Source organism: Copadichromis virginalis, linkage group LG5 (assembly GCF_057382275.1).
Source record: "Copadichromis virginalis isolate Kocher_CV1m ecotype Utaka linkage group LG5, C_Virginalis_male_GT1.1, whole genome shotgun sequence".
NCBI lineage: Eukaryota > Metazoa > Chordata > Actinopteri > Cichliformes > Cichlidae > Copadichromis > Copadichromis virginalis.
This window is the reverse complement of record NC_140622.1, coordinates 27,599,571-27,617,459: the sequence shown is the minus strand read 5'-3', so window position 1 is coordinate 27,617,459 and position 17,889 is coordinate 27,599,571. Positions and strand designations below refer to the sequence as shown.

Sequence of the window (17,889 nt, the reverse complement as noted above, 5' to 3'; positions counted from 1 at the left end):
GAGAGGATTTGTTTGTTGTTGCAATGTTAAAATAAGTTGTTTAAAAAGCAAATAATTAATTGATATGAAGGCAATATGAGCAGAGTACATACATGCTGAGGGATTGGCTGTGTTAGTTCAGTGAGAGAGTTTTTGTAAAGAAAACAATCTTCACTAGCAGTCAAAAACGAATGTGAACGCTTATGTCTGCATTTTTATTTTGTTAAACACAAACAAAATTATAGCAGAAGTGCTGCCAGAAAGAGGGTACCAATTTGTTTATTTGGTAGTTTAATGAATTCCATTTTTTGTCTTGTTATACAATATTTGAAATTAAAAAAAAACAACAACACTACATTTTTAAAATATTTGTGGGTGTTGTCCTATTTGTTTGTTTGTACTACTTAAACAATAAAGTGGCCCTCCAGATGACGGTGCCAACAGTGGCCCACAGCTCGTTTAAGTTTGAGACTCCTGATCTACATCGTCACTTTACAGACTGGTGGATGAATACACGTTCTGTTCATTTTTTTCTTTGTTAATAAATTCTGACATTTTAGTTACCATATCTTATTGTATCCCTTTATTTGTCACAGTCTTTATCCCAGGCTGCGGAAAAACACATATTATTCTTACAAAGATCAGCTCATTGATTCCACTGCTTTTCCAACGACTGAACAACCCCGATTCCAAAAAAGTTGGTGAACTGTGTAAAATGTAAATAAAACAGAATTTACGACGATTCATAAACGTGTATTTTACTCACAATAGAACATGGAAAACATGTCAAGTGTTTCAACTGAGTGAATTTAACATTTTAAGAAAAGTATTAGCTCCTTTTGAATTTGAAGGCAGTAATAAGAGGCTGTGCTGTTATGTGAGATTTGCATCAGTAAATAACTGTCCTGATGCAGCACCTTCCCTTAAATCATGTGGATGGGATGTTACGTTGGTCTAAGACCTGCATGTACCTTTCATAGATACTGATGCACCATCTGAGACACTAGATTTTAACCAGTGCTCCTACTATGGTTAGAATTTGGCTGACATCCACCAAGGGCTTCAAGGTCAAGGTTTATTGGTTGAAAATTGACAAAAATCCTTGTAACCAAGTGTGATGTAGATTGTCAACATAATAGAAAATACCATATAAAGGTTTAAAACATGATGTCACATTTGACCTCTGACCTCACATTTACATTTCGCATCTGCCTTTTTTCAAGCAAGTATTGTCAAGAGAAACAGAATGAGCTCCCTAGTTAGTTAGAAATATACAGTCATTTACAAATCAGTACCTATTGTCCATCATCTACTTCTGCATAATGTTTGTGTAATCAGAGTAAACACTTTTCAAGTTACCCTTATGTGATTTTTACTGCACTGCAAAAACAACTTTTTTAGATTTGGGGTTTTACAGTTTTGAGGTTCTTTACATTTAGCAGCAGTTCGAGTCAAACTTTATTAAAACATATCGAGATATTATGCTAATAGTTCATTATTAATGATTCATTAATTGGAGTATACAGAATTTTACATCAATTAATTTTGTGCTTTTCTTTTCTAAAAGACCCCAAACTGCTGAGCAGAAGAGTATTAACTAAATGTGGTATTAAAAAACAATTCCTTGAAAACATCTTAAAATGTCATCTTATATTTTTATAGAAGACAACTGATTGTTTTTATGTCCTTCATGAATTATTTGAATTGTGGTTTAAACCTGATTGTTCTTTTAATTAAACACTGACAGAAATTCTGCTAACAACGAATATTTAACCTTTAGAAAAGGACAGGAAGTTAGATCCTTACCAAAATAAAACAGACTGTGATGGTGTTTTTTTTTTTCTTGGCCACTGTCTTAAATGATTTTACGTGACTCTTTTGCATGCTATAAACTGCTCTCCTGTTTACTTCCTGTTTTGTCCCCTCGTTTATCTTTCTGCCTGTATTTGATCTGTGGCCATCGTACAATGTTTTTAATGTCCTACTGTAATCCTAACTATTCCCCCATTTAGCGCATGTTTCTTTTATTTTACTGTGAATTTTATTTTATTGTTTTATTCAAACAGTAATTTCCATATTATCAAAGAGCAGAGCGAGTAAAAGCCCAGTGTTTATCAAAATAACACAAAGATACACAACCTCTCCACCATGACAACTTTATTATACAATAAATACAATCAAAGGGACTCTGAAAAGATAAACAAGGTAAGAAAGATTTATGTAATACATGTGAAAAATAACAATAGCCACAATGCTACAGAAACACCTTAACAGAAACATTCACCCAACAAAAGCAGCAGCATATTACGTCCTCTTTAATTTTACTTCATACACCAAGTTTCAACATCAGTCATGTTTCATAAATAACCACTAAATCATGTGTTTCTACTACAATGACAAACGACTCCAACAGTTCATTTGTGAAATAAATGAAATCAGTTAGAAGAAATAACCTCAAATAAAAATGATGAAGATAAAAAGTGGAGTTAAATTTTGATTTTACGAAAATGAAGGTTATAAGGAAGCCGAGAGGGAGTGCAAAGTGCACGATTTTGAATTTTCTTTAGCTTTTAAAATTTTACATTTTTAAAGTTCTGATTAATTTCACCTCCTTGTGCCTTTAAATCATTTAAATAAAACACTCAGAGGTGGAAAATCCTACATCATTTAAACTAAAGGCAACTCGTGTCTACATTAAGGCCACAGCTTGTAAATGGGGAACAAATCACAAATGACGTCTGTTCACAGTTAAAATCATTATAACTGATTGAATTTAACCACTTTTTACATGGTTTGGTTTGGTAGTCTTTTCTAAAATTTCCTATTAGTATTCTGAATGTCTTTTGTCCTCCTCATGCCAACCCATTAAAAAAAAATGGAGACATTTTAGCTGACTCAAAACACTAAATGTCTGCTGTAGGAACATGGGCAATATGAAAGACAAATATAGTTTTTGGGTCTGAACAGTGAAGTCCTCACAGTTTGTAAGTGCATTGTAATGGCCACCAGGGGGCGATACCTGTGGCTGCAAAAAGACTGCTTGTCCTACAGATTCTATGCAAAAACATCCCTCTGCCCTGACCCCACTAAACACTCAGGTCATATTGAATAAAACCGTCAGTCCATTTAGTTCATTATGGTCATTTTAAGAGCCCGGCTATCCTTGTGATTGACAAGACATTATCCAATGAGCTGATTGTTTCAAAACAATCAGCTCATTGGTGATGGTGAAAAAAAGAAAAAAAAACTGAACTGAACTCGAGGCTTCACAGCAGTAGTTCATTAACCAACGCGTGACGTCCATCTTATGGTGTCTCTATCAGAGATATAACAGCAGATATAAAATACTCCATCTTTGGTCCCTCCTGCTGAGGATTTAACCACAATCGTGTCTGAAATCTCATTCGTCCATATTTAAAAGTGCACAGCTGGGTTCACATGACAGCTGCATGAAGCGCTACATTTGCTGTCAAATGTCTTTGTGATGAGGCAGATTTAACAGTTGCAAAGGATCCTACACGCTCCTTCTGGATTCACTGTTCGCTCATAGAAAGTAAAGCAGAACTCCTCGTCACCCCAACATCTGCTACTGTTTCAGGATCTCATTAGAGAGCCAGTCCAGACCTTCAACCAGACCGGTGCCGCTGACGGCGCAGGACGGCTGGACCGACCACTGCACAGACACAGAAGGATGAAAATATTAACAAGACACAGAAACAATAGGGCTACAAACAGCATTCATCAACGTCTTCAACTTGTAATGAATCGTTTTAGCTAATTACTCTTTCATAATAACTGCATGTGGGTTCAGTTTGGGGCATGGCTGCTTTGACTGACAGGTGTGCCAACACAGATAATACCTGTCTTGTTCTTCTTGTATGTTATTAATCTGTTTCTCAGCACTAATCAGCAAGTCTGTGTGTTGCCCCCTGCACAGTTTATGCAAACCAAGTCACTTTAATCACACTGCTAACCACATGTGGAAGACAGAAAACTCTGGAGCCAAACTTCTCCCATGCTCAGCAGAAGCTGGGGACACCTACCGGCTGTGACACTCCTTTTAAACTCAGGGCCTCGATGATGTCACTGACCGACATGGCTCTGGGTAAATCCTGCTTGTTAGCAAAGACCAGCACGGCCACGCCCTTCAGCTCATCCTCCTGCAACTGCAACAGGACAGTAAAACTAACTTTAACACGAGTCTGATGATGGTCTATTTCAAACTCAGACCTCTGACTGGTACTGTGTGGATTAAAAGCTGAATGAAGCAGTGTCGAAGTACCAAAGTCGTTAAAAGTTAACTAAAACGAAACTAAACTACAAGTAAAAATAAAAACATTCTAGTTAACTAAAGTAAAAGCTAAATTAATGAAAACTGATGAAAAACAAAACTATGGATAAGTTTAAATCTTTTTACCAGTGTGTGCAGCTCCTCAGATGCCTCTTTGATCCTCTCCGGGTCGTTGCTGTCGACCACAAATATCAAACCCTGAAGACAAACAGACAATATTTAAAAGCTCCTCACTGCAGCTGCTTCATAAAACACAAACACAGACTCCTGGGTTAAACGCCTGTGTTTACAGCAGCAGTCTCACCTGTGTGTTAACGTAGTAATGTCTCCACAGCGGCCTGATGATCGTCTGACCACCAACATCCCAAACTGTGAAGCTGATGTTCTTATACGCCACAGTCTCCACATTAAACCCTGCACACGCACACACACACGGAAACATGTTTATTATTATTTAACTCTTTTATATTTCTCTCTCATAACAAGATGGAGGTTAAAAATGCTGACCAATAGTTGGGATCGTGGTCACGACCTCGCCCAGCTTCAGTTTGTACAGCAGGGTGGTTTTACCTGCAGCATCCAGACCCACTGCAGAAACACAAACACACACACATGTTACTGTTGAAAATACAACACATATTCAGCTGTCAAATATGAGTTTGGAAGCAAAGGATGCAGACATGTTACTTAAGTAAAGGCAATACATAAAATATCCACTTAGAACAACTTTCATTTGAGAACCCCTAGTTTCTGAGGGGCAGCCAATAAGATAAGATAAGATAAGATAACCTTTATTAGTCCCACACTTGGGAAATTTGTTTTGTCACAGCAGGAAGTGGACAGTGCAAAAGTTATGAGGCAAAAATTAGAATACAATAAGAATAAATACAGTACACAACTGTACAGAATAGAATAAAATAAAATACTATATACAGTAGAATAAAATAAAATAAATATACAATAAGATAAAAATAGAATACAAATACAAATACTATATACAACTGAGTAAAAATACAACGATGACAGAAAGGATTATTGCACTTAGTATTATTGCATATGTATGGATGTGTGTGCTTGATCAGTTAAAGTCTTTATTATGGAGTCTGACAGCAGTGGGGAGGAAAGACCTGTGAAATCTCTCCGTCCCACACCGTGGGTGCCGCAGTCTCCCACTGAAGGAGCTGCTCAGTGCTGTCACAGTCTGCTGCATGGGGTGGGAGATGTTGTCCAACAGGGATGACAGCTTAGCCGCCGTTCTCCTGTCACTCACCACCTCCACTGGGTCCAGAGGGCATCCTAGAACAGAGCTAGAACAGGAAGAAGACGGGGAGGAACTACAACATCTTGCCTCAGACAGAGGATGAACCTGGCTGCACCAAGGCCCAGTATTAAACAAATAAGGATTATTTGGAACTGTCAATCATGCAAAGCTGCTCTAGCAGAGTCTAAGAACAAAAACAAGAACATTCCCTTGTGTATTGTTATGCTACACATCAGTAATATCAATTATATTCTATGGCTGCTGATGCATTAACGTAAAGTAGTATTTTAGTTATATAGCTTGCAGCTGATTACCATCACTTAACATAACAAGCATAGCTGGACTGGCCCGGTGGGCCGCTGGCGATTTTTTGTTTTTATGGGCCGATGGATTTTTTTTTTTTTTTTTTTTTTTTAGGAAGGGTATATATAATGAAAGGTGTTGGATTGGCCAATTGGTCATGATCGACTCTGGGCTGGACCAATTACAGCCGAGGAGGCTGGATGCACCCTCCCCCTTGTTTAGCAATCACGTGATTTTCGCGCATTGCATGCCGGGAACCCGTGGCAAAACAATCCAAGTACCGCATCAAATGCAAACATTTGCAGCACCGCAAAACGTTCATTCTCCGGTTCCAATACCTTCTTTTTTTTTCTTTGCCGCACAAAAAAGGAATGTACAAAACAAAAGGAGAACAATGCCGGTCCGTACAAAGACAGACTCGACGAAAAGACAAAGAAAAGATACGAGGAAAAAATCAAAGGAGTGAAAGAGTGAACAAAAGACGTCAGCGTGCTGCCCAACTTTCACCACGCTCAGATTTATAATTATACGCTTCTTGGAGTGAGTGCACACACTCGTGAAGTTTAGTAACTTCAGGTCACTGCAACAAGCCCAGGTACAGTTTACCGACGGATGGGTACAGGACCTTGAAATGCACCGTGTAGAACGAAAGACTATTGTACATATCATAAGTTTACCAGTCTCACAAATCGTCTTCATAAATACACATTCATTAACAGTTTATTAATAGGACCTTTGAGCTCAACGGTAATTAATTAGTAGTGGAAATAATTTCTGGTAGTGTAACAGTGTTTATCTGGTATTATTCCACTTGCCACAAATATCAGTGTCATGGGGAAACAGCGCCCCCCCTCTCAGTGTGGCTGGTTAGGTGAGGCTGGCTGCAGTAATCGCTGCCAGTCTGCCGTAGCCATACGAGAGGTGAGTTGTATTGTTCCGCACACAATATAGCTAAGTAGTACAGACACATAAAACATGTTTGATTAGCTGACGAGCACCGAGTGTAATAAGTGCTTAGTGGACACATGTCCAACACCAGTTTTATGTACTTTTCATTTGTTTATTAATGTGTGAAACTGTATGCTAAAGCGGAATGCTAATGAGATGTTCTGCCGTAGTGTGCTGTGCGGAGTGGTGTGTGGCGAGCCTGTGCACTGATAATACACCGTTGTTTCCATTCAGGTACATCATTTGTTGTTGCTGTTATTTTATTGTATATTAGAAATTGTAATATTGCTGCAGTAATCGCTGCCAGTCTGCTGTAGCCATACGAGAGTGTGCTGTGCGGAGTGGTGTATGGCGAGCCTGTGCACTGATAATACACCGTTGTTTCCATTCAGGAAATAAAGTGGCAACGATCGATCAGAGACTCCTTGTCTTTTTAAAAACACTACACAACGCAGAGTCGAGGAGTCTGTTTGGGCCGAACTGTTGCAGCGGGATGAAGCAGAAACCGGTTACAGTAGCATTACAGAAATGTAGCAGTGACAGTAATATTGTATGTTGTAATCGCAATGGACAATTAGTGATACAAAACAACTGTTTTATCCTGTGAATAAAAGTATATGGTTTTGTCAGTGTACCATGGTTATAACAGAAACGAAACGCAATATTGTGTCAGGACAATTCACTATTTATGCACAATAAACACAATAAATAAAGGAGCATAGCGCGACAATTTCTGTTCAGCGCCAGACTTGCTTGTAACCTATATCACCAATTATGTTAAGAAAAATGACGTATTAACTACTAAAAAACTCTGACCTTTGTGGGAATGCTTGGAGCAGACTAACATGTGAGCTGGAGTGTTCTGGGACGTTATATTTGGTATATCCAGACCATCTGTCGGCTCTTACTTCGGAAACATGGCTTAAAAATTTCTCTTCAACGACTTAATCAGATAAAAAAAAAAAGATCTCTTTACCCGTCGGCTTCCCGTGGCTGTCATGCGACCGGCTATTGCAGTTAATAATACAACAGCTTCTTGCCATTTTTTGGGTTTCTTTTTATCGCTGTGTAACTGAGTTCAATTGAAAGCCTGCGTGCGCTAGTACCTCTTGCCACAAGTTCCCAGAATCCTTTGCGGTTTTATCCCTGAATGACGTCACATTTTCAATCTTTATCCTGGTGGGCCGTGCTCTAGTCAAAATGCCCGGGCCGATTTTTTGTCCCAGTCCAGCCTTGATAACAAGTCATATTTTATAAGATGAACACAGGTTCTGTATGTAATCCATCATCAGTTAAGTACCTGTAATACAAATAAAAGTACGTAATACTTATACCTAGCCACACATACTGTAGTACTTATTATTCTTCACATTCCAGTGTATTCAGTGTATTATGTAATATGGCAACAGCAAATAAGGGCAGGCTATGTAAAAATATTCATTTGCAATGCAAACTGTGGGCATCATAGAGTCCCAGAAAGATTTTTTCATTAGAAGAAATTTGAATGAATCAAAGCTGAGGCTCAAGTTTGCAAAAACTGCACAACAGCTTTCTTCTGAAGTTGCTCAGTATAAGAAAAAGTTTCTTTACGTTGTTAATGACATGTTGTTGTTTTTTGTTTGCTTGCGCTTGATTGTCATAGTAATATTTTTTTAATAAGTAAAGAAAAATATAAGTCTGAAACGATTAATTAATAATTAAAAGTCAAATATATTCAAGGTCAACCTTAACTATCTAATAAAGCTTATCCTAAACTGAGATAAGATAAAATGACTTTATAGTCTCCTTTGAGTGAAAATCGTTTGAATCAGTCACCACAAAGAAACCCCTCAAACAGATGCACTATACAGATAATTACAGATGTTATAGATATATACTGTAGGTGATAAAGATAAGAACCATAACTTTTAAACTTATTTGCTCTTTGTAAGTAGAAAACAACCAAAAAGTGAGGAGAAAACTTAACAAAACTGCAGACTTTGCTTGTACGGGACTACAACTACAGCGATATCAGTAAGAACTCGGCATACTGGAAGCTCTGATAATTAAGCTAACAAGTATTAACTTACCCATCAAAATCCTGACGGGATGCTTGGAGAAGAGTCTGGAGAAAATGTGTGAGATGATGACGCCCATGGTTCAGGTAAGCCTCAGGCAGAAAGTGTCTCTCAGGTAGAAAGCGTCTCCGCTGTGCCTCTGTGTGTCTTTGCATGTGTGTGTCGGTGTTTTATAGCGCTGCATTGTGTTGTTTTGCTCTGTGTATGTGTTACCCATGGTGTCATCAAGACTCCTGTCAAATCTGGACACGGTGGAACTAGTAACACCACCGGAAAACACTGGAAAACTCAACTTCCGCTAATCCAGCTTTCAAACTAAGAACGCTTTCGAGCCGTTGGAATTGTTTCGTTTTCTTCTTCTTCTTCTTATCATTATTATTATTTGGAACCAACTAAGCAATAAAATGACTTTTGAAACCTGACTGGAGATCATAACTAACACATACAATCTACTCACATTAAGAAAATAAACACTTGCTTATCAAAAAGTGGTAACTGAGGATCAAGAGCACAATTTTTCATTTCACATATAGTTGCCTTTACAAAACTTTAGAGTTTTAACTTTAGCAAACAAGGTAAAAATGGAAGATGTATTACAGTGTTTTTGTTCCTCTGTTCCCATTTTGTTAAAGAAATGTTTTGCAATTTAATGCGCAGAACAATTAAATTTGTTTTGCATATGAATAAAACAATCTTTAAATTGTTCAATCAGGTTTTGTTGCATTTCCATGACATAATTTAAGTAAAAATGTTGCGGTGCTGTGTAACAGTAATCTTGTTCCTGAGTTTATTGTTCTAACTTCTGATATCTCTGATTCTGTTTTCCAACAATTCCAACGGCTCGAAAGCGCTCTTAAATTGAAAGCTGGATTAGCGGAAGTTGAGTTTTCCAGTGTTTTCCGGTGTTGTTGCTAGTTCCACCGTGTCCAGATTTGACAGCAGTCTTGATGACACCATGGATAACACATACACAGAGCAAAACAACACAATGCAGCGCTATAAAACACCGACACACACATGCAAAGACACAAAGAGGCACAGCGAGCGGAGAGGCTTTCTACGTGAGAGACACTTTCTACCTGAGGCTTACCTGAATCATGGGCGTCATCATCTCACACATTTTCTCCAGGCTCTTCTCCAAGCATCCCGTCAGGATTTTGATGGGTGAGTTAATACTTGTTATGACAACAACATGCAATTTTATTCTTTCTGACACATTGTGATGTAATTTAAACTGACATGAGTCTCGTGTAGTTTAATTATCTAAGCTTTCAGGATTATTGGTTCTTATTGTCTCTGCAGTTTTTGCCATTTTTCGCCTCAGTTTTTGCTTACTTCTTATTTACAAAGTGAAAATAACATTAACAGTAATGATCTTTATATTTATAATTCACCTATAGTATGTAAAATATGTGAGAACTTCCTCTGCAGTGTGAAGACATTTTCTTTACATATTCTAAGTGTTATTATTACTAATTACTATTTGTGTGGCCTGAACAAAGAAAGAAAAATCAATTCATTAATTAAATTTAAAAAAACCCATTAAGAACAAAAAAGCAAGCTAAAAACAAAAAAACTGAGCAATATTAAGATCGTATGTGGTTTTTGTCAACTTTGTTTAGTTGTTCTAAGTGGATATTTTATGTATTGCCCTCACTTAAGTAAAATGTCTGCATCCTTTGCCCCTAAACTCATACTTGACAGCTGAATATGTGTTGTGTTTTCAACAGTAACATGTGTGTGTGTTTGTGTTTCTGCAGTGGGTCTGGATGCTGCAGGTAAAACCACCCTGCTGTACAAACTGAAGCTGGGCGAGGTCGTGACCACGATCCCAACTATTGGTCAGCATTTTTAACCTCCATCTTGTTATGAGAGAGAAATATAAAAGAGTTAAATAATAATAAACATGTTTCCGTGTGTGTGTGCGTGTGCAGGGTTTAATGTGGAGACTGTGGAGTATAAGAACATCAGCTTCACAGTTTGGGATGTTGGTGGTCAGACGATCATCAGGCCGCTGTGGAGACATTACTACGTTAACACACAGGTGAGACTGCTGCTGTAAACACAGGCGTTTAACCCAGGAGTCTGTGTTTGTGTTTTATGAAGCAGCTGCAGTGAGGAGCTTTTAAATATTGTCTGTTTGTCTTCAGGGTTTGATATTTGTGGTCGACAGCAACGACCCGGAGAGGATCAAAGAGGCATCTGAGGAGCTGCACACACTGGTAAAAAGATTTAAACTTATCCATAGTTTTGTTTTTCATCAGTTTTCATTAATTTAGCTTTTACTTTAGTTAACTAGAATGTTTTTATTTTTACTTGTAGTTTAGTTTCGTTTTAGTTAACTTTTAACGACTTTGGTACTTCGACACTGCTTCATTCAGCTTTTAATCCACACAGTACCAGTCAGAGGTCTGAGTTTGAAATAGACCATCATCAGACTCGTGTTAAAGTTAGTTTTACTGTCCTGTTGCAGTTGCAGGAGGATGAGCTGAAGGGCGTGGCCGTGCTGGTCTTTGCTAACAAGCAGGATTTACCCAGAGCCATGTCGGTCAGTGACATCATCGAGGCCCTGAGTTTAAAAGGAGTGTCACAGCCGGTAGGTGTCCCCAGCTTCTGCTGAGCATGGGAGAAGTTTGGCTCCAGAGTTTTCTGTCTTCCACATGTGGTTAGCAGTGTGATTAAAGTGACTTGGTTTGTTAGCTGCAGTCATAAACGGTTTCGGCTGTGTTCTGTGTGTTGTTAATATTTTCATCCTTCTGTGTCTGTGCAGTGGTCGGTCCAGCCGTCCTGCGCCGTCAGCGGCACCGGTCTGGTTGAAGGTCTGGACTGGCTCTCTAATGAGATCCTGAAACGGTAGCAGATGTTGGGGTGACGAGGAGTTCTGCTTTACTTTGTTTGTTGAGTCTTCTGTCTTCTATGAACTGAGGTGAGAGGTGAATTCAGAAGCAGCGACTTTGCAACTGTTAAATCAGCCTCATCACAAGGACATTTGACGGGAAATGCTGTCACTCAGAGTTCTAGAAGAGACTCAAAAACAGGAGATAAAAGTCTAAACGGGGCTAATTTCCATGAATTTTTATTAACTTTTCATTTTTTTAATCACTTTTGTTCAAACTTTCTGAGACAACACAAGCTGCTTTAAAACTGCCTCCACAGGACACACCAGAACGGTGTTTTAATTTTTCTCATCTATCAGACTTACTTTACTTACTAATGTAGTACGTAAGTTATCGAAGGTTAGCATTGTCTCAAGTGGACCACGATGAGTTTTATCCTTACCACAAATGACGTTTGAAATGTTTAAACCACATTTTATGAACAGCTGCCAGAAGTTGTGCCTTTGATCGTTAAATTCACTACACGTGCCAAATAACGCCCTAACATGTGTTATGTTGTTTTTACCTGCAAAAAAAACCTCAGTGCTGCTCTTTCTTAGCTAGCTGGCACCATCATCACAATGAAAGTTGTTTAGCAGTCCCTCTGATGCAGCCAGTCATGTGAACCCAGCTGCGCACTCCGAATAGTGATTGTAAATATGGACGAATGAGACCAAAGATATAAAAGAATTGTATATCTACTGTTATATCTCTGATAGACACAGCATAGATGGACATCACCCACTGCTTAATGAAATATTACTGTAAAGCCTCAAGATTTGTTTGTTTTTTGTTTTTTTTCACCATCACCAAATTGTTGTTTTGAAACAATCAGCTCATTGGATAATATCTTGTCAATCACAATGATAGCCTGGCTCTTAAAATGACCATAATTAAGTAAATTAATGACTGTCTTATTGAGTATGACCCGAAACCAGACATCATGAAAGTGTTTAGTGGGGTCAGGGCAGAGGGATGTTTTTGCATAGATTTTTAGGACAATCAGTGTTTTTGCAGCCACAGGTTTCGCCCCCTGGTGGCTTTTACATTTACTGAAAAACTGAGGGCGTCACTGTTCAGTGAAGCCACCATTTTTCATAAGGGTTGGCACGTGGAGGACAAAAGACATTCAAAATGCTGATGGGAAATTTTAGAAAAGACCACCAAACCAAACCATGTAAAACGTGGTTAAATTCACTCAGTTATAATGATTTTAACTGTTGAACAGACCTCATTTTTGATTTGTTCCCCATTTACAAGCTATGGCCTTAATGTAGACATGACTTGCCTTTAGTTTAATTGAAGAAGGATTTTCTATCTCTGAGTGTTTTCTTTAAAAAAATTAAAGGCACAAGGAGGTGAAATTAATCAGAAGTTTAGGATTTTTTTTAAAGAAAATTCTAAATCGTGCACTTTATTTGATCAACAGAAGACTCTGATGGTCCCTCTCAGCTTCCTTATAACTTTCATTATTGTAAAAAAAAAACAATTAACTGCACTTTTTATCTCAGGTTATTTCTTCTAATTGATTTCATTTATTTCACCAAAGAACTGTTGGAGTCGTTTGTCATTGTAGCAGAAACACATGATTTAGTGGTTATTTATGAAACATGACTGTGATGTTTAAACTTGGTGTATGAGGTAAAATTCTGGGTGAATGTTTCTATTAAGATGTTTCTGTAGCATTGTGGCTATTGTTATTTTTCACATGAATTACGTAAATCTTTCTAAACATGTTTATTTTTCCAGATTCACTTTGTCATTATTGTATAATAAAGTTGTCATGGTGGAGAGGTTGTGTATCTTTGTGTTATTTTAATACACACTGTTGGAATTTCCAGAGGGAGTTCACAATAAAATAAAGTAACATGCACTAAATGTTCACTGCCATGATATAGATAAAGTAAAGTAGGTCGACCTTTGCAAAAGTGTTTCCTTCTCACCTTCACCTACTCCACTATGCCTGAACTCTATTCTTCAACTCTCTTTTGTCTCTGTTTTGCTTTTTTAATGGACACATGGACACATCATTGCTGCACCTTGGGCCCATCTGCCACACATCTCTCCCACTTTCAACTTTCTCATGCAGTACCACAGCTCCTTTCTTGATACCCTATCGTATGTAGTTTCCACAAAGAGAAAGAACTTCTCAAAAACACTCTTAAACAAAGCATCTGTGATGTTCTTTCTTGTGAAACCACAGTGCTGCTCATTGATTGTTGTCTCTTTCCCACAGTCCAGCCTCACATATAACTCACTGTAAGCCTTTTCCTTTGTGTATGCTTGCCTCCCAATTCTACTGTCTATTTTCTTCATCTCCCTGACTAGCCCACATTTTCCTTGCTAAACTCTTTCTTTAATCAGAATCAGAAAGGGTTTTATTGCCAAATGTTGAGCAGGTTTACAACATTAGGAAATTGCTGCGGTGCTTCAGTGCAAACATACTGTCATAAATTACGCTTAAATAGACATGAAAATAAAAATAAGAATAAGAATTAAAAGTAAATACTTTCCTGTCCTCCTTCATTTCACCATCAAGTCTCCTTGTCCTCTTGACTCTGTTCAGTGGATACACCAAACAGCTAGTGCTGTACTTTTCCTAGTGAAATGTCTTCTCTACTACGCAGTGCCTGTCTTAACCCCTTGCTGAACTTTGTGCAACATTCCTCCTTCTTCACCTTCCACCACTTAATCCTTGCCTCTGCCTTCATTTACTTCCTCTTCTTAACATTCTCCCCTAACAACACCTTAGGTCTTCTATCCTTTCCAGATTGCTTCCTCTGTGTAAGATGTAGTCCACCTCTGTGCACCTCTGTTTTCTTGAACCAGTCCGAGTAGTGCACTTGGTGGCTCCACCGTGGCTTGTTCTGCCAGGTAAAGGTAAAAAAATAAAAAAAAGATGTTAAAGCTTCACTTTCAGAGATGGAAAAGATGTGATTTGGTGCTGTATAAATAAAACGGAATTGAATTAAACTAAGATTAGATTCAAAATGTAAAGTTTGATAACTAATTTTCCAAAACATGAGGAAAAATATTAAATGATTTCTAAGCTGCTACATGTCACAGCATGTCATGCTTGCATGCAAAGCATAATCTGCATCTCATAACAGCTTTTTGTAGCTCTATCGCGATATTTCTATGGCACTTCCTCTTTACTGATCTCTATTTTTAAGGATGGATTTAAACGACATGCTGCCAAGAGCAGTTGCAGTTCAGCCTCATTTCCTGTGGGAGGTGGTTGAGAGCAGAGATCTGTTCCCTTCAGAGAACAGAGTTTGTTTCTGTTCAGACAAAGCGAAACTAAACGAGAGTCACTGAGAGAGTGAAATGGCACAGCACAAAAATCTAATGGACAAGGAAAAATTCTGCTGTTCAATCTGCTTGGATTTACTGACGGATCCGGTGACCATTCCCTGTGGACACAGCTACTGCATGAACTGTATTAAAACTCAATGGGATTCGGAGGATACAAAGCAAATCCACAGCTGCCCCCAGTGTAGGCAGACTTTCACACCAAGGCCTTCGCTGGTGAAGAGCACCATGTTAGCAGATTTAGTGGCTGAGCTGAAGAAGATTGGGCTCCAAGCTGCTCCTTCTGATCACAGTTATGCTGAACCTGAAGATGTGGCCTGTGATTTCTGCACTGGAGTAAAACTGAAAGCCATGAAGTCTTGTTTAATCTGTCTGGCGTCTTACTGTGAGAAACACCTCCAGCCACACTATGATTCGCTTACATTCAAGAAACACAAGCTGGTGGAGCCGTCCAAGAAGCTCCAGGACAACATCTGCTCTCGTCATGATGAGGTGATGAAGATTTATTGCCGTACTGATCATCAGAGCATCTGTTATCTCTGCTCAATGGATGAACATAAAGGCCACAACACGATCTCAGCTGCAGCAGAAAGGACTGAGAGGCAGAAGGAGCTCGAGGTGAGTCAAGAAAATATCCAGCAGAGAATCCAGGACAGAGAAAAAGATGTGAAACTCCTTCAACACGAGGTGGAGGCCATCAGTCAGTCTGCTGATAAAGCAGTGGAGGACAGTGAGAAGCTCTTCACTGAGCTGATCTGCCTCATCCAGAAAAGCTGCTCTGATGTGAAGCAGCAGATCAGATCCCAGCAGGAAACTGAAGTGAGTCGAGTCAAAGAGCTTCAGGAGAAGCTGGAGGTGGAGATCACTGAGCTGAAGAGGAAAGACACTGAGCTGAAAGCGCTCTTAAACACAGAGGATCACAACCAATTTCTACAAAATTATCTCTCACTGTCAGCACTCACTGAGTCAACAGAATCATCCAGTATCAATATCCGTCCTCTGGGGTACTTTGAAGTGGTGACAACAGCTGTGTCAGAGGTCAGAGATAGTCTGCAGCACATTCTGAGAGAGAAATGCACAGACATCTCACTGATAGTCACTGAAGTGGATGTTTTACTCTCAGATCCACAAGCAGAGCCAAAGAGGAGAGCTGGATTCTTAAAATTATCACATGAAATCACACTGGATCCAAACACAGCGAACACATGGCTGCTATTATCAGAGAGGAACAGAAAAACGACAGCAATGAATAATCAACAGCCATATTCTGATCATCCAGACAGATTCACTGATTACTGGCAGGTTCTGAGCACCGATAGACTGACTGGACGTTGTTACTGGGAAGTTGAATGGAGAGGAGGAGTTCATGTAGCAGTTGCATACAAGAATATCAACAGAGCGGGGATGGGGAATGAATGTGGATTTGGAGGAAATGCAAGATCTTGGGCATTGAAATGTTCCCAAAACAGTTATACATTTTGGCACAACAACATCCAAACCCCCATCTCAGGTCCTCAGTCCTCCAGAATAGGAGTGTACCTGGACCACTGTGCAGGTATTCTGTCTTTCTACAGCATCTCTGAAACCATGACCCTCCTCCACAGAGTGCAGACCACATTCACTCAGCCGCTCCATGCTGGACTTCGACTTAATGGTTGGTGTCTTTTTGGAGCAAGTGCCAAGTTCTGTGAACTCAAACATTTATAGTCTTTCATATTCAAGTGGGTTTAAATCTGGATTCGAAATACATTGATAACAATTCATATTCATATTGATGCCTTTATATGTTTTTGTCTTCCAGTTTATGATGTTAACTTAATGAAGACATCAGCAGAGCTGCCTCATTACAGATGTTGCTCTCGTTAATTTGTACATGTGTGAAGAAATCTATGATACATTTGCATGTATCTGTAGGGCAAACTGAGTGTTTTTGTTGTTTTCTAAATTGACAAACAAAATATAAAACTTATCATTATTGAATAGATCATTTGTTGTATGTAATGTGTGAAAATAAATGTTTTTCATACATAACAAATTATTTATTTATTTATTTATTTATTTTTTAAAAAGGTGTTTTTGATCATTTTTAATTATGGTGAAAACATACTGCATATGTGGATCATCCCTATGCAAGAAGCTGTTTTAAGTTGATGATGAGGTGACTCATCTAGTGATGCTGTGTGATATTGCAAACTTTGGTATCAGTCCAATACCAAGTAAATACACGGCCGTGATTGCCGATACCAATACAGATACTTTAAACCTATAAAGTAGGTTAAAATCAGTGGATTTTTATCCACTGATCAGTTTGCAAATCATCATCACTTTCCTAAATAAAACACATTTTAATGATCATAAAATGTCTGTGATTTTTACTTTTGTTCATAGGACAAAAGTAAAAATCACAGTAAAAAAAACAAACAGTAAAAACATACCTTCCAGCTTTTCTTGTATTTGTTTCTTTTTAGACGAGGAAAATAAATTTCCTCGTCTTTAAAGCACTTTAGCTATTGTTGGTTTGAATGTGCAACGTGGTGTATATGCCCACAGTTTCAACTTTTTAGTTCAGGTTATTATAGCAATTAAGCAGCACACACTTTGTCAAACAATAAGTCTGACTTAATCAAATCACCTGAATCCTATTATTTACAAAGATACTTCTGTCCTTTATCAATCATTATATGACATTTTAATTAAGAATTAAAAAAAAATCATCTGTCCACTTTCCACTGCTCTTTTATTTTAATTTGCATTTCACATAATTTTATTTTACTGTGCTCCAACCCATTTCAGAGTGTGATATTTTCATTTAACACAGCTACTTTTTTCCAAATTGGAAAAAAGTAGCTTTATTTATATATT

General features: G+C 38.3%; 3 protein-coding genes across 4 annotated transcripts; 2 read left to right on the top strand and 1 right to left on the bottom strand.

Moving 5' to 3' along the window:
* Positions 1-2,121: 2,121 nt before the first annotated feature.
* On the bottom strand, positions 2,122-9,320 carry LOC146709945 (ADP-ribosylation factor 4-like). Its single transcript, XM_085457184.1, has 6 exons — positions 8,852-9,320; positions 4,778-4,858; positions 4,575-4,684; positions 4,397-4,468; positions 4,023-4,145; positions 2,122-3,652 (listed from the first exon to the last, which is right to left on the bottom strand). The coding sequence occupies exons 1-6, from the start codon at positions 8,916-8,918 to the stop codon at positions 3,566-3,568; spliced, it is 540 nt and encodes a 179-aa protein (XP_085313310.1). The 5' UTR covers positions 8,919-9,320; the 3' UTR covers positions 2,122-3,565.
* Positions 8,720-13,506, top strand: LOC146709944 (ADP-ribosylation factor 4-like). Of its 2 annotated transcripts, none has more exons than XM_085457183.1 (6): positions 8,720-8,795; positions 10,600-10,680; positions 10,774-10,883; positions 10,990-11,061; positions 11,313-11,435; positions 11,610-13,506. In XM_085457183.1, coding segments are annotated over exons 1-6 (474 nt in total). In that variant the 5' UTR covers positions 8,720-8,794; the 3' UTR covers positions 11,697-13,506. The 2 variants fall into 2 exon arrangements, with proteins under 2 accessions (XP_085313309.1, XP_085313308.1); XM_085457182.1 differs by lacking the exon at positions 8,720-8,795 and adding an exon at positions 9,686-10,003.
* Positions 13,507-15,022: 1,516 nt separating this feature from the next.
* Positions 15,023-17,020, top strand: LOC146709943 (tripartite motif-containing protein 16-like). The gene has a single exon (XM_085458072.1). The coding sequence runs from the start codon at positions 15,043-15,045 to the stop codon at positions 16,732-16,734; it is 1,692 nt and encodes a 563-aa protein (XP_085314198.1). The 5' UTR covers positions 15,023-15,042; the 3' UTR covers positions 16,735-17,020.
* The last annotated feature ends 869 nt before the right edge of the window (positions 17,021-17,889 follow it).

Bases quoted from the DNA above. Each gene is read 5' to 3' on its own strand.
- LOC146709943 (XM_085458072.1), top strand. From the start codon at position 15,043: ATGGCACAGCACAAAAATCTAATGGACAAGGAAAAATTCTGCTGTTCA.
- LOC146709945 (XM_085457184.1), bottom strand. From the start codon at position 8,918: ATGGGCGTCATCATCTCACACATTTTCTCCAGACTCTTCTCCAAGCAT. The intron at 4,146-4,396 runs GTAAAAAGATTT...GTCCTGTTGCAG, and splicing joins CTGAGGAGCTGCACACACTG to TTGCAGGAGGATGAGCTGAA. The intron at 3,653-4,022 runs GTAGGTGTCCCC...GTGTCTGTGCAG, and splicing joins TAAAAGGAGTGTCACAGCCG to TGGTCGGTCCAGCCGTCCTG.
- LOC146709944 (XM_085457182.1), top strand. From the start codon at position 9,937: ATGGGCGTCATCATCTCACACATTTTCTCCAGGCTCTTCTCCAAGCAT. The intron at 10,681-10,773 runs GTCAGCATTTTT...GTGCGTGTGCAG, and splicing joins GACCACGATCCCAACTATTG to GGTTTAATGTGGAGACTGTG. The intron at 11,436-11,609 runs GTAGGTGTCCCC...GTGTCTGTGCAG, and splicing joins TAAAAGGAGTGTCACAGCCG to TGGTCGGTCCAGCCGTCCTG.